General features: G+C 37.2%; 1 protein-coding gene across 2 annotated transcripts in view; it reads right to left on the bottom strand.

The window, feature by feature from the left end:
• The window catches only part of LOC145980306 (sodium-dependent neutral amino acid transporter B(0)AT3), a 140,223-nt gene that overhangs the window by 21,443 nt on the left and 103,041 nt on the right, over positions 1 to 15,739 (bottom strand). The window contains exons 10-11 of one of the 2 annotated variants that reach the window (XM_083113328.1): positions 7,090 to 7,290; positions 1,770 to 1,802 (exon numbers count right to left, since the gene is read on the bottom strand). In XM_083113328.1, coding sequence (XP_082969454.1) covers positions 1,770 to 1,802; positions 7,090 to 7,290 — 234 coding nt within the window. The remainder of the gene's footprint in view (positions 1 to 1,769; positions 1,803 to 7,089; positions 7,291 to 15,739) is intronic. The other variant, XM_083113329.1, reaches the window with a different exon arrangement.

Genomic DNA, 15,739 nt, shown 5'->3' with positions numbered 1-15,739 from the left:
TTCATTTTCTGAATGCAACATAGAGCAGTGGCCTGTTTTTTTCTTTTAAGCCGAGTGGGGTGGGGGTTCTTTTGTTTATCGTACAGCAATCACTACGAGAAGGCAATCTGATAACACATTTGCCTGTGTTCTTTTCTAAAGCACTGAAATGTTCTTGCTCTTTACTCTTGGCTGCATATTTTTGAAATGCAAAAATCAAATCGTGCAGGGTCCAACGAATATCACAATCTGCTCTGGAAAGCCCCTTAGAGGGCAGGCCAGAGAAATTGTTTACAATGTTGCAACATATTTGCAAAATCAGAAGGAGTATCTAAATGGATGGTTTCTCAAGTTTTAAAAGAATTGGATTGGATTGATTTGTTGTTTTAAACCCACTTTATGCACAGTAAGGCTAATCGGGACTGGATGTACAGTTTAAAGTGGGATCCGAACCACTATGTGCCTCCACCGGGAATCGAACCCGGGATCCCTTGATTACAAGGTGACGATGCTACCACTGCACCATCGGGGAGTTCTAGTTTTAAAAGAAGGAAAAGAGTAGTTGGCGAAAGTTAAGCTGACATTCTGTACATCAACAGGTAGAAAACAGGCCAGGAAAAAGTGAATACAAATTTCGTTGAAAATCCTCAGACCATTCCGATCCCTCCAGGTTGCAACACTGCGAACCAATGTCGCTGCGAAGAATGGAGTGGGGAAATGTGGTGTGAGCTACGCAACAGCTATTTGCAGCATCTTGCATAACAGTGAAAGTAAACAATTCACGTCAATGCTCTGGGACGAATTCTAAGTGTATGTAATTTTTCATATTTTGGAATATCACAGCAGTTTCTCGAATGGAGAGGAAAATTTGACAATTCACCCTTACCACTGACACAGGTCCAGTCGACCCTTAAATTGTGGCCATCATATTATCGCTTATGGGTTAGCCAAATGTTCCCGTAAATTTCTCCCTCGACCGGCTACTGAAAGAACATCAGCAACAGGAGACTGTGAAGCAAACGGAGCACACTGTACTCACTTTTGAATATCAGTTATCAAGGTTTAATTGACAGCTGCTCAAATACAAAACGATAAAGTTATGTAAATACCAGGTCATCCATTTGAGATTTCAGAAAAGTAAACCGTTATATACTAGAGGTTAATGTACATGTCTCCGAGCAGCTTGTTGTAATACAAGCAGAAAGGTTGTAAGTTTTGAGTGAGTGGAGGTTTACAGACTTCAGCCACATGGCGGCGCTAATGTGCATGATAACAAAGGTGGTGGTCACGTCACAACAGTACACACAGTATTACATGCACGCTACTGCCGTCACGCAGCTCAAGTTAGTAAACCTCCATCCACTCGGAACTTACATCCACTCTGCTTGTATTACAAGCTACTCAGAGATACGTACATTAACCTCTTGTATATAACGGTTTACTTTTCTGACATCTCAAACGGATCACCCGGTATATTGTTTGAATGTTGTTGGTGTCACTGGTGCTAATTATACAATCATTAACATTTTCAATTTAGTAATTGATCTTTGAAAAATTCTTTGTAACTACCTAGTTCTTCACAATGAGCATTAAGAACTTCCTAAAATTAATATGTTAAATACACTACAATAGCAAACACTTCTTTTCTAAGGTTGCCATTATGTACTATACTAGTGTATACGTAACATGCTTTTTACATAACTAATACTGTGTCTGGAAAAAATGCATAAAATTCAGTATCTTCTGCAGAAGAAAATCTGACAACATTTTGTTATCATTGTTTAGCTTACCTCATTTGTGTGGCAATTCATATGCTGCATGAACTGTAAACCATTAGACTAATAAAATATTGTATGAAGAATCTTAATATGATTTTAAAAAAAAGTGTTTATGGAATGTCTAGAGTTCTAATCTACTACTTTTATCTGTTTAGATGTCTGATAGCAAGACACAAAGAACTGGAACAAATTATGTAAAGAAACAGCAGTATTCAGTATCAATAATAATGTTTCAACACAATAAATTAAATACTAAACTTTTGAAATTTTTAAAATTTCATAGCACAAATTAAAGAATCAAATTTGGATGTTAAATTAAATAATCAGCTTCAGGATCTAATAAGAGTTCTTGACTATCTAATCAATGACTTCTTTAAAAATCGTTGTTGTTACAAAGAAACATACAGATATTTTAATACCTGATATACTACCAAGCAGATGAAGGAGGGGAAGGGGGAAATTACATGGGGGGGGGGGAAAGGGTAGCAGTTCATTTTAAGTTCTTTTTTTCAGATAGCCTAATCAAGAGTGAACCTACAGTACAAAGTGTGATCTGAATCGTTCTGTAATGTGGCTCCACAAGAGGTTGAACCTGCCCTTCATTACAAGGTGTCAACATTAACCAGGCACATATCCAGAAATTCTTTTGGGGGGGGCTAAACATCATAATTTTATCGGGGTATGTTTAAGGCCAGTGGCAGGAATTGGGAGCAAAAAAGAGGGCAAGGAAAGTTTACTTTCTCTTGGTAGATAAAGTTTAGCATTAAGAGGCCATAGTGTGATATAGTGGAAGCAAAAAAATGGGGAGCAACTGTCCCGTAAATCATCGCCACTGGTTACAGCTGTCATTTTTATCAGAACGTGAAATCGGAACGTTTTATACCATTTGACTATTCTGTTGCAATGCATGAACATTGTATGTGTACCGAAACCATCTCAGTATGTGTTTGTTTGTCCATTTCTTCTCAGCAGGCATCAAAACATCTATGGCATCTTTGAGTATTTTTACAAAGTTGTTACGCAAGGGATGGACAATCCAGTCGACAACACAAGATTCAAACTCTGGGTGGCAAACTGAACATAACCATCTCTTCTCTCTGATTCGAGCCTGAACACCACTGATGTGTCAAGATGTGTCCTTCCATGTGTTCAAGATTTTCTCTGATGCAGCTTCAGCAGTCATATCATATATCGGCACTAAACAAAGGAACACAGCTGGATCTTGAAAAAATTAAATCACAGTGAAAACTCTTCAGTTTCCAACACATCTAAAGTTTTCGTCTCTCAAAAATGCTGACTTGTTTATCTCAGACAATTTTTTTTTAACAGCTCACTAGAAGTTTTATCATTTTATTTTGAATGGGATAACTGGACTGAATTACGATGCATACTTCCTGCAGTTTGGATATGATCCTTTGTTGTTGCCTGTCTTCACATCTAACCTTAACAAAGCCCAAATTTCCCATCTTGTGTCTTGCATCTTCAATACTTTAGAAGATTTCAGACTGTATGGACACATGACACATGTAGTTTGGAAAGAGTCAATCAATAGCAATATTTCACACCGTAGTGGCAAAACAGGCCCACAAGCCTGCGTTCGATTTGCAAAATCCTTGAAATTTAGTATATTTGGATATCATGGTGCTGGAACATCACGACACTCAAAATTGGAAAACGAAAAAGGGAGGAAGAAGAATCAGGACATAGGTTAAAAGTATGGAAAATCTTTTAAATGGTCAGTTCTTGAACACATATTTTCTTGTTAATTAGTGAATAGTAGGCTACAATTTATAAACAAGATTTAATGCTTTGTATTTTATAAATAAATGGAAAAAAATATAAAAATACATAAAAAATGAGAATGCCTGTACATTTTTTCATAGAAAAGAGGTATGGGTATACGAATGTACTTATATCTGTTGGTAGCAATCAAGTATTAACTAATCTATCAATTTTACACAGATCAATTTTCAAAATTTAGAATGAGTGGAGTTCTTCCAGGACAAGAGAAATTTGCAATTTTTATTTCTGCTGAATATATCCAAGGTCAAGTTTAAAAATGCTTTGTTAATTTGACCTAATCATATTCTTTGTTTTTAAAAAGCGAATAACTATCCATGCTTTTACATAATTTGTTGTCCATACTAATATTTAAATGGATATCAACAAGCAGTGTACACAAATATGAAGAACAAGAAGAAATATTTTAAAAACGAATAGAAATGAGAAGTGAAAGAAAGCAAAAAATATATAATGTTTCTGAACCTTATGATACCATTGTTAATGGGTAATCTTGAAAATTTGATTCCAAACTTCAGAAAAAAATGAGGTGAAATTATGTATTACAATAAGAATGAGAAATGTAACACTGAATTAATTTGTATTCATGCAACATTTTCTACATTGACTGAAATCTACATTTTATGTTATCATTTTATTATACGTGATGGTAATTTTTGAAGGTGTCAATACCAGATAGCATTTCCTATGCGTAGTTATACATTGCTGCAATGTCCAAACTGTAAAATGTTAGCTGTGTGGAAGTTTGGTTAAGTCTTGGGTTAGTGGGGGGGAGGGGGGATCTTCCTATGGCTTAACATTGTTACAATAAAACAACTGGGGGGGGGGGGATGTTATGTGAAACTTTTGCTAGCTGGGGGATAGTATTTCTGGCATCCCCTCACTTCAAGTACTGCATTTGTGATAACATGGCTAAGGAAAAAGTGACTGTTTTGGATAAGAAATTAGCACCATCCATGGTGAAAGAAGACATCACGAGAGCAATAATTTGAAATTTCAATGAAAAAATGTAAACATTCTTGCCACACACAGCTTCATGATTAAAAAAATATGACAAAGAAGAAGAGAAAAGTACTATTATTAACATTCTCATATTGTTCATGTAAATAATGTTTGTTTTGAAAATTTAAGTAATGTATGACGTTTCTTTGTAGATATTAGATGTTATTGAAATGTAATTAATTTCATTGCCAAGTCAATAACTATTATTTTTTTTCACTTGGCATATGCATACACATGTTCAATTGTTAAGTAATGTGTATGTGATAATTTGTTAAATTATGTAATTTAATGTGATTTTAAGAAGCTGGAAAAAAATTATAACAGTTTTGGAAAGACAGACAGATGGAAGATGCTGATCAAACAGAGCAACAAAGTACTGAAAAAAAAGGGTGCATTTCCAAAAGCACATTTGCAAAAGAAAACAAAGAAAATGTTATATCGATAATTCAGGACACATGCTGATACAATGATTTTCTTGTTATGTGATTGTTTTCAGGAATACCAGTTAGAAATGCAGAATGCTGCATATAGAACTAGTCAGTTGATGCTTTACCTTTGTTGTCTAGTTATTGAAAGATTTACTTTTCATATCCGAGTAGTAGTGGTGACCTAACAGATTAAGATAGGTGCCAAATTAAAAACTGCAGTTGCATTTTGCAATTTGCGACTGCTAACTCTTAACTTACTACTTTAAAAATAGATATTAAAACAAAGGGAAAGCAACAACCTTGAATGAGTGATAATAGAGAAAATGTCTCACTTATTAGATATTTTTTATCTCATAAAAAATTATTTTTGTGAATAGGTTTCTCCTATATCATATTTTTCCTTTGTTATTCACTTTCACATATACAATGAGCTATATCATATTTTTCCTTTGTTATTCACTTTCACATATACAATGAGCTACATAAGTCCCTCTAGAACAGTGGTGCCACCATTGGGGGAAGGAGTCAATTCTAGGGGGGGTGAGGCAAACATTGACGGCCAAGGGTACCTGGAGGGGGGGCACAGAGGAGCAATTGCCCCCTTCGATTTCAAATTTTATGCAAAATAAAATACATTTCATAAAATTTCCTTGCTCGTTTCTCACTCACAAAGCCTGCTTTTCTCAGTAGATGAAAACAGTTGTAAAAGAGAGAATGCTATTGCAACCAGTGAAATTATTTGCACCCTATTAAATCAATATTGTTTTAAATTGCAAAAATTGGATCTAAATATTTTCTTGCTCGCTTCGCTTGCAATGTGTTTGTTTTCTTTTTTGTAATGTATTTAAATAATATGTGTTGTGTATATATGCATTGAGTACATATTGAAAATGTACACAATTTAGTGTTAGCATGTTACATATGAATTTTCTTATTTTATGTCGCTCCATGTTGCATGTGAAAAATATATGTTGTACATGAAAGTTATACATGTTATATGTACAAAACTAATTATCTTCGGAATGCAGTTCTCATTCATTTCCTGTCATTCAAAAAATACAGTTTGTGTGCTTGTTTTCCATTATTAGCTAATGTGAAATTAACGGTGTTGAAGAAATTAAAGGCGTTGAAAAAATATTTCAAATAGTTTGACCAAACAAATGCTTTAGAACCAACTTCTACCCACTTTTTGCGTAATTTATGAGGATAATAACGTCTTTGATACTACTCCTACTACTACTACCACTAGTAATAATAATAATAATAATAATAATAAAATAATAATAATAATAATAATAATGCCGTTATTGTTATTATTATTGTTACGTTTTTTGCGCCTTTGCTCTGAAATTTTCAAGTTTGGTGGTGACGAAGCAAACTCACATCCAAGACATGAAAGCATGTCAATGTGTAGAGGAGGAAGTGTACAAGTTTGTTTCGTAATAGATGCCATGGCTTAGTTCCCTGTTTCTCCACTAGAACCCAATAGTGTGTAAACATGGCATTTTCAGATGAACAGAAAGCTTTTGTGTCCTGCAATATGGTACTTCACCTGATCCCATTCCACTTAATTTTTTTTCTGTAGAGTTGTATTAAAGAATGTGTTCACGTGCATCCTTTACCAAGAGATTTACCAGAGCTTCAACAAAGAATCATGGATGCAGTTGTTAACATCGACGTTATGTTGGAACATGTATGACAGGAACTAGATTACAGGATTGGCCTGTGTCGAGTTACCACAGCATAACATTGTAAGCATTTGTAAGGTGGGTTAAAAACTTTGATATTTACTCTTTCACTGACACACCCTTATCCCTGTAGGTGAGTTGGCCCTGGAGGTACCAAATCTAGGAGAGACTTATGGAACACCCTGTACATCAAAGCTTCTACTATTTTAATGGCTAATGTTTCACAAAGAAAAATATCAGCATCAAACCTACATCATAAATGTTGATATGTATCATACAGTAGCTTCACAACAAGAAAACCATATTATCAGCATGCAGAAAAAATTAAGACTATTAATAAAAATCACAATACAGCATTAACATTAACAATTGTATCCACACTCGATCACAAAGTAATGAGTCCAATGTACTTACTTCCTCATCAGCCATCATTGCTTTCGTCGAAGCTGTTGTATCTATTCGCCGGATTGCACCTTGGTGAATGCTTACATCGAATTTCAGACACTGGAACCTTCTCAACAAGAACACTATTGGAATGGGCAAAATTCCTGCAACTATCATCAAAATTGCTATCACCATTACCCAATCTGGATAAGGAACTTCGTGTGTTTGACCCTAGGAAGAAAAATGTAATTACCATGAAAATAATACAGTTTATGTTTGACCAATGTACAAATAAGTACTGTATTAATATTAGGAGTGTTCAAATTGAGGAAAATGTAGGGAATTCCAAATGCATATTATATTATATTATCATTAACAATAACTAGAGGGGAAAATTAAGATATTATAATGACTGCATGATAAATTGTTAATGTTCTCACTCTGTTCTTTCACTGTACTATTGCTTGTTCTATTGAACTTTTATTTTTCATCTGTTGTTATTGTATGCTGCTTTTATGGAATTAATATTCAATTCATTGAATGCATACTTCATAAACGAACTTCAAAAAACAGTTCCACTACATTTTCTTGTCAAAATAATGAAACCAGAACTTTCATGGATTAATTTATTACCTTCTTATTTCTTTTTTAGCCAATCAATACTTAAAAGTTTGTTTAATACAGTGGACTCTTTTTAATTCGAACTAAAAGGTGCTACAAAAAAAATCAATTAACCAGAATATAATAATAAAAGAACCCACACCAATGAAATAACACACTGTATTAAACATAAAAGTGCATTAATACGCAAACAGTAATTGTAATTTATTCTTGTTCTGTTGACTACATTGTAGATATTTCTATCTGCAGCAGTATAGAGCACGTCATTTGTTACATATAACATTAGCATGATTTCAGTACAAATACATCCACTTGATTACTTATTTGGGATGCAGTATGATTAAAGTTACAAGTATATATTATTACATACCCTTGATAACATATTTTGGATGTAGATCAGCATAATTGAGTTACAAATATATATTACATACCTTTGATAACATATTTGGGATGTAGATCAGCATAATTGAGTTACAAATGTATATTACATCCACTAGATTACGAATGGGATGCAGATCAGCATAATTGAGTTACAATTAACAACTGATATGTTTTATCCATATCTCCATCCAGGAACAGTACACTTATTGGAATATTCGTATCACGTTATTGTTTTTCATTCCTCTTTCTACCTCTCTAAGCACTTCAACTTTCTTATTTAATGTTAAGCTACTGTATGCACCATGTTTTGACATTGTGACTCCACTAAAACACACAGACAAATGACTCCTTCTTTCCGGGTATCCCCTCCCCTCTCAACTTGTTTCTGAGAGGGTGAAGGTCACATTCCTACAAACAAAAGCTCTGGGAATTCCCTCTGCCCTATCTTATCTGCCCGTCGGCACATCTGTTAACCATAAAAACTACATTTCAAAGAAGAAAAGGGGGATGAGTCATCTGTTGGAATTTCTTACGTAGCAACCACTTTGGTCTTTCTTGGAAAGATTTATGTTAAGATTATTGGAAACCTGACTTCGAATTATCCAAATTTAACCTTCAAAATTTGAATTAAGTAGTCATTTTTAACATTGTTTTAGATAGGGGTTTCAAGGGGAACGTGCTTATGTTCAAATTATCCAAGTTCGAATTAAAGAGAGCGCACTGTATTTTTTTGGAAGTAGGTTAGGTGTGGTTTCCTAATAAGAGTTAGATGCATGGAAACACCCAGAAATTTTAAAGGGGGATTGATAAACTGTCAAAAAAAAATGGAAGAGGTAAATGGAACAAATTAATGATATTGTCCTCTTTTCTTCAGGTAAATAAAGTTCAAAGAAAGCATTGTGACACCTCCATAAGTCTATCATGCATTTTCAATGTGCAATTGGTCAGGTACTTGAGACATTTGAAAGCATGGAAAATTTACTTGCATCATAAACGTTATTGCTATATTATTATGGGGTGGGAGTGGGGGATAAAAGCATCCCACCAGGGATGAAAATTTACCTTTGTTGCCATGGTACTTGGGTCAGTGGGGGTGAAATCCCTGGCACCACCTTCCCCCCTCCTATCCCATAATTTGCACCCTGGTCACACATCACATTTTTATCTCACTTAGCTGAATATTTTGATCCTGAGTAGGGAAGCCCTGACTAATTCAAGTCTATAAAACTGGATTAAAGTGGTGCTGTGACTCAATGCACTGTCTATCTGTTACAAACAAAAAATTCTTCAAAGGGTTATTGTGTGGAATAGCTCATTTTCAATACGAGGCGCATCCAGAAAGTAAGTTTCCCTATTTTTTTCCCGTGAAAGTAAACATAATGAGCCATGTAAATTGCACATGCGCAGCAGAGCTAAGACGTATCAATCATATGCCAGGCGGACAGATCCTGCCCCCTCCAGTAGCGAGGCAGCAGTGGTCCGAAGTGGAAGCTTGTATTCCTTCTCCTGCCGCATGCCAGTAGCGAGGCAGCAGTGGTCCGAAATGGAAGCTCGTATTCCTTCTCCCGCTGCATGCGAGGTTCGGTCGGTGATAAAGTTCCTGAATGCACAAAGCATTGCGCCAATTTACATTCATCGTCAGCTCTGTGAGGTCTATGGGCCGAACATTATGAGTAAGCAGATGGTGCGTCGCTGGTGTCGGCAGTTTTCGGAAGGTCGTCAAAGTGTCCATGATGAAGAGCGCAGTGGGCGTCCGTCCCTCATCACTGATGATCTGGTTGAGCTGGTGCGGCAGCGCATCGTAGAAAACCGTCGCTTCACGATTACGGAGTTGAGTAGCCTTTTTCCCGCAGATATCGCGATCTGTGTTGCATGACATTGTCACGCAGCGCCTGCTGTTCAAAAAATTGTGTGCCAGGTGGGTGCCAAAAAACCTGACACCCGAACACAAAATGAAACGTTCAGGAGCAGCACTGACATTCCTGCAATGGTAACATGATGACGGCGATGATTTCCTCGACAGGATTGTCACGGGCGATGAGACGTGGATTTTGCACGTCACCCCGGAAACCAAGCAGCAGTCAATGCATTGGCGGCATAGTGGATCTCCGGTCAAGAAGAAATTGAAACAGACGCTGTCGGTACAGAAAGTTGCAACGTACTCCAGTTGGACACCAGTCGTCAGAAAGTTACTCCGCTACTCCTTTAGTCGGGAACATGAGAATCTGCAAATCATCAGGGCTTGCTGGGTAGAAAAGAAAAACACAACACTGTTTTCAAAGTTAAAACGCAGTTTTATAAACGAGTATATTTCATAATCACTTACCAGTACAACACTAGAACATTCACTACTAACGTTGGTATATTCCCTCACATAAAGCGAAAGTCAAAGAACATAATTAATTGTTTACTTTCAACTTATCGGCAAGAAGAAAACTCGAAAAAACCAAAATCTATACTTCAATTCTCTCCGTTTCCCAGTTCTTATTATTTTTCACCTTCAATTGTTTTTCAAACTCAGTCTGTCGTCAGGTGAGAAACATTCAGGTTAGTTCACTTCCTCGGCTGAGATTAGAAAGTGACGTCAACACGAACAGATTTTGACGTATTTATAAACATGTATAAAAGTTGCAACTACAACTGTATCAGTCTAAGTATAATTATCTGTGACAACTTGAACATTATTTGAAATAACAAACATTTTAAAAAATCTTAACTTCTTATAAATATAAAATCTTAAACTCTCAGGTTCGTTACAATTGCCCCTCGTCTGGGGAAAATTTTTGAAGAAATTGTAATTTACAAGTTCTGAAAAAATTTTTGAGTACATAAAGAATATTTAAATACAGAAATTATCTTGAAAATAAGTCAACTTCACCAACTAATGCTTCTCTTCATTCGACAACAACTCGGAAGGAACGTAGTTTGTAGTATCCAAAACAGAATACAATCCAGGATAGTTAATCAGCCAATAAACAGTGAATGCAGGCAATGATTGATTCCATGATGGTTTAATAGAACAGTAGGCTTCCATAAAGTTTCTTCTCCAGAAAGACTTTGTAGAAAACGGTATAGGGTTCGATAAGCAATGAACTGTATCAGTACTTTCCTGTAGCACATCAAACTCAACACTCTTCTTGCTTCTGTGCTTCTAGAATAATGCCTTTAAATTCCACACCAGCAATATAATAACTCCTGCTTATAGGAATCAATCCAAATATTTACTATATGGACCTTCTCTCAGAGGTCTACGGATTTATACATCCCGATTCTATCCTCATCTTGGACCTTTCGGATGTACCGCATTATATCTGGAAAATCCTACTTCATTTGATCAGGAGTGGTAACAAACAACACATCAACTGCATTTTTCTTAATACCTATTTCTGCCTGGTGCAGTTTTTAGAAAAAGCATTTGCCAGAGGAAGTCAGAACCAAAACCTTCTTAAATTAATACATTAGTGCTAAAATTCATGCCACTAATATCATGTTCTACTTGTCTACCACCTAGCACTATCTTCTTAAGGCTTCCGGAAAATCTATACCAGTTTTGTATTCGGAACCTTTTGCACTTGACTGCCAGAAAATACATTTTCGGTCAGCAAAAATAATCTACATATAATTCTTGTATTTTTCGTCCCTTCGAGTTTACTTGCCTAAATGAAGAGGAGGCACTTAGAAAATGTCGACGTTTGTTTGACATGATTGAGATCGCTGGTTGTGCAGAAACTCTCTAGTAGTCTCCACTGCTTCTTCCTGCTCTGAGGCAACGTCATGTCTTGGTGAGAAGGAACCACAATTGTCACCTCTACGTGGTGGAGAGTACCGTCTGGGCGAAGTAGGACTACGTCGTTCTTGGTAACGCCATCCGTCTGGAGAATTCCGCTCTTGTTCTGGACGAGGCCTGTAGAAATTGCTCTGTCTTTTGTTTTGATCTTGGTTGAAACCCCTCCTGCCTAATCCTCTGTTGAATCTTCGAGGTCGTGAATTTCCTCTTCGACTCTCTGAATCAGTCTGGATATTCCGGATCTTAAAACTTTTATTTCCTGCAGCCTCTTTATTCTTAGGGTCTTCTTTATTCTTCCAGGCATCAGGGTCATCATAAATATCGAAGTCCTTTAAGAAATGTGTCAATTCATCCACACTTCGTGGAGCGTGCGCCAGACAAAGATTTCGAATGCGATACGGCAACTGTCCAATTATCAAATTAAGAACTTCGCTCTCATTAAAATTGTCAGCTAGGTTTCTGTACGCTGCGTAGACACTCCAGGCAAAACTTTCTAAATTGTCGTGGACCAGGCGAGAATACCTTCGGTTCCTCACAGCCGCTAGTTGTCTTTGTTTTGCCTTTTCTGATGCAAATTCATCCTTAAAGCGTGCGCAGAAATCAGCATAATTCACAAAGTTGTCCATATTACCAGCTAACCAATGCTCAGCCTTGCCGGTGAAAACCCGAGGTAATAATTCCAATCTATAGTGCTCAGGCACTTGCATTAAGTCAAAACTGACATTTAATTCACGCAGATATCTTTCGGCAGATTGAGCTTCGATATCGCCTTTAAACTTCGGAATGTTCGCGATATCAGCCATTCTGGGCATCTTAAACTCTGTTCTGCGTCGAGGAGAAAAACCGTCATTACTATCCTTTTCTCTAGGCCTCTTGCATCTATCAGAAGTTGTGGTATTGGTATTACCGGGGAAGAATGGGTTTGGAAGTACAACAGGAGGTTCATAGGCAGTAGCTTCTGGGTTCAGTCCTCGGATTGGATCAGGCACTATATCGGAAGAGGTTTCTGGTCGAATCTGTAAATTATGGATCTTTTCCTGCAGTTCACTGACCCTACTTATAATTGTAACTGTCTGTTCCTGAATTTCTTGGCGAAGAGATACTTCCATCTTTTTAGCCTTCTCATGGAGAAAATTAACCTTTTCTCCAGCTTCCTTTATTTCAACTTTCTGTCCTTGCACTATATTTTCTATGAGTTCTGTTCGTTCACCAAAGGTTTGTAGTGCTACATTAATAGACTCTACAGAACTCTTTAATTCTTGAACTCTCTCTGGAGGATCACATTCAGATTCTCTTCCAGACTGGACAATTTCAAGGCAGGTTTCCATATTCTTCTTCAATTGCTCCTGTTCCTTCTCTATCCGTCCTTGCCGAACTGTTAAGAACTCTAGCTGCTCTTCCACAATTTCCTTTACCCTTTCGTCCACCTTTTCAGTGACTTTAATACTAAGCTTTTCTATCTCTCCTCTGACGCTCTCTACCTGTTCAAGTTTATGTTGAGAGAATAGAGCCTTTAACTCTGACCTTAGTTTTATATCTTCCTGTATCCTCCTTTCTTCCTGGTTTTCAATCAATGCACGGAAAATATCTAAGTCTTCTTTTCTCTTTCTCTCTTCCTCCTCTTTCTCTTTCCTTCTCTTAACTTCTTCCTCTTCTTTTTCCTTCTTTCTCCTTTCCTCTTCCTCCTCTTTCTCTTTCCTTCTCTTTTCTTCTTCCTCTTCTTTTTCCTTCTTTCTCCTTTCCTCTTCTTCCTCTTTCTCTTTCCTTCTCTTTTCTTCTTCCTCTTCTTTTTCCTTCTTTCTCCTTTCCTCTTCCTCCGCTTTCTCTTTCCTTCTCTTTTCTTCTTCCTCCTCTTTCTCTTTCCTTCTCTTTTCTTCTTCCTCTTCTTTTTCCTTCTTTCTCCTTTCCTCTTCCTCCTCTTTCTCTTTCCTTCTCTTTTCTTCTTCCTCTTCTTTTTCCTTCTTTCTCCTTTCCTCTTCCTCCTCTTTCTCTTTCCTTCTCTTTTCTTCTTCATCCTCTTTCTCTTTCCTTCTATTTTCTTCTTCCTCTTCTTTCTCTTTCCTTCTCTTTTCTTCTATAGACTCAACTATGAGCTTAAACTCCATCATCTCCTTCTTTCGAACTTTCTCTATCTGAGCCATCTCTTTCTTACGCTGTTTCTCCTCCTCTATCCTTTCCTTCTGTCTACGGTCTTCATCCTCCTTTTCTTTCTGGTTTCGCTCTGCTTTATCTTTCATCAACCAATCAAGTAGCCAGTGATCTGATGAGGGTTTGATAGGAACGTTCGGTTCTGGTTCTGTTTCTGGTGATGACAAGCATGATTTGCATCGCATCTCTTTATTTGATGCCAACGTTACTTCCTGCCCCTCACAACTACTATGAAACCTCTGCAAACATTGGCAACACTGGAAGAAATCCCTGTCATTGGTGAGATCATCACAGCATCCAAACTTGGTTTCTGCATCCATTGTCGTTCTTCCTCTGCTTCGCAGATTCATTCCTGTCGCGTCTTTCTCCATTCTACTACACCGTCTATGGCTCTTACCAGTTAATACCTTCACTTCACTATCACACTTTTACCTTCGTGAATTCCAAGGACTTTCAATATCACCTTCGTGAATTCTATGGACGAACACTTTAAGTTTGCACTAAATCGGGTATCACGTTTTAATTGCTAAAATAACTTTGCACTCAAGCCCCACGATTGTACCAAAATAACTATGCACTCGAGCCCCGCGTTGGTGTGCCAAAATAACTATGCAACGTACTCCAGTTGGACACCAGTCGTCAGAAAGTTACTCCGCTACTCCTTTAGTCGGGAACATGAGAATCTGCAAATCATCAGGGCTTGCTGGGTAGAAAAGAAAAACACAACACTGTTTTCAAAGTTAAAACGCAGTTTTATAAACGCGTATATTTCATAATCACTTACCAGTACAACACTAGAACATTCACTACTAACGTTGGTATATTCCCTCACATAAAGCGAAAGTCAAAGAACATAATTAATTGTTTACTTTCAACTTATCGGCAAGAAGAAAACTCGAAAAACCAAAATCTATACTTCAATTCACTCCGTTTCCCAGTTCTTATTGATTCTTCCCCTTCAATTGTTTTTCAAACTCAGTCTGTCGTCAGGTGAGAAACATTCAGGTTAGTTCACTTCCTCGGCTGAGATTAGAAAGTGACGTCAACACGAACAGATTTTGACGTATTTATAAACATGTATAAAAGTTGCAACTACAACTGTATCAGTCTAAGTATAATTATCTGTGACAACTTGAACATTATTTGAAATAACAAACATTTTAAAAAATCTTAACTTCTTATAAATATAAAATCTTAAACTCTCAGGTTCGTTACAAAGTTATGTGCACCGTGTTTTGGGACAGGAAGGGCATTTTGCTCATTGACTTCCTCCCCAGAGGTGAAACGGTGAACGCTGACCATTACTGTGAAACACTAAGGAAATTGCGACGTGGCATTCAAAACAAGAGGCGTGGCATGCTTACTGCAGGTGTTGTGCTCCTCCATGACAATGCTCGTCCACATACGGCTCGGCGCACAGCAGCTGTTTTGACGGAATTTGGCTGGGAGTTGTTTGATCATCCACCTTACAGTCCTGATCTGGCTCCCAGCGATTTTCACGTTTTCTTGCACCTCAAGAAATTCCTGGCCTCCGGTGAGCGTTTTGGCAACGACGAAGAGCTGAAGACGTCTGTCACACGCTGGTTCCATTCACAGGCGGCAGAGTTCTACGACAGTGGGATCCAAAAGTTGATACCATGATATGACAAGTGTCTCAATTCTGGTGGTTGCTATGTTGAAAAATAGCTGAACCTTTGCTGTACCTGTTGCCAATAAATGGTTTCCTGAAACTGTGTTTTTTTT

Source organism: Lepisma saccharinum, chromosome 27, assembly GCF_977018435.1.
Source record: "Lepisma saccharinum chromosome 27, izLepSacc3.1, whole genome shotgun sequence".
Classification (NCBI taxonomy): Eukaryota; Metazoa; Arthropoda; class Insecta; order Zygentoma; family Lepismatidae; genus Lepisma; species Lepisma saccharinum.
The sequence above is the reverse complement of the archived record's forward strand: the minus strand, read 5'-3'. Positions and strand labels throughout refer to the sequence as shown.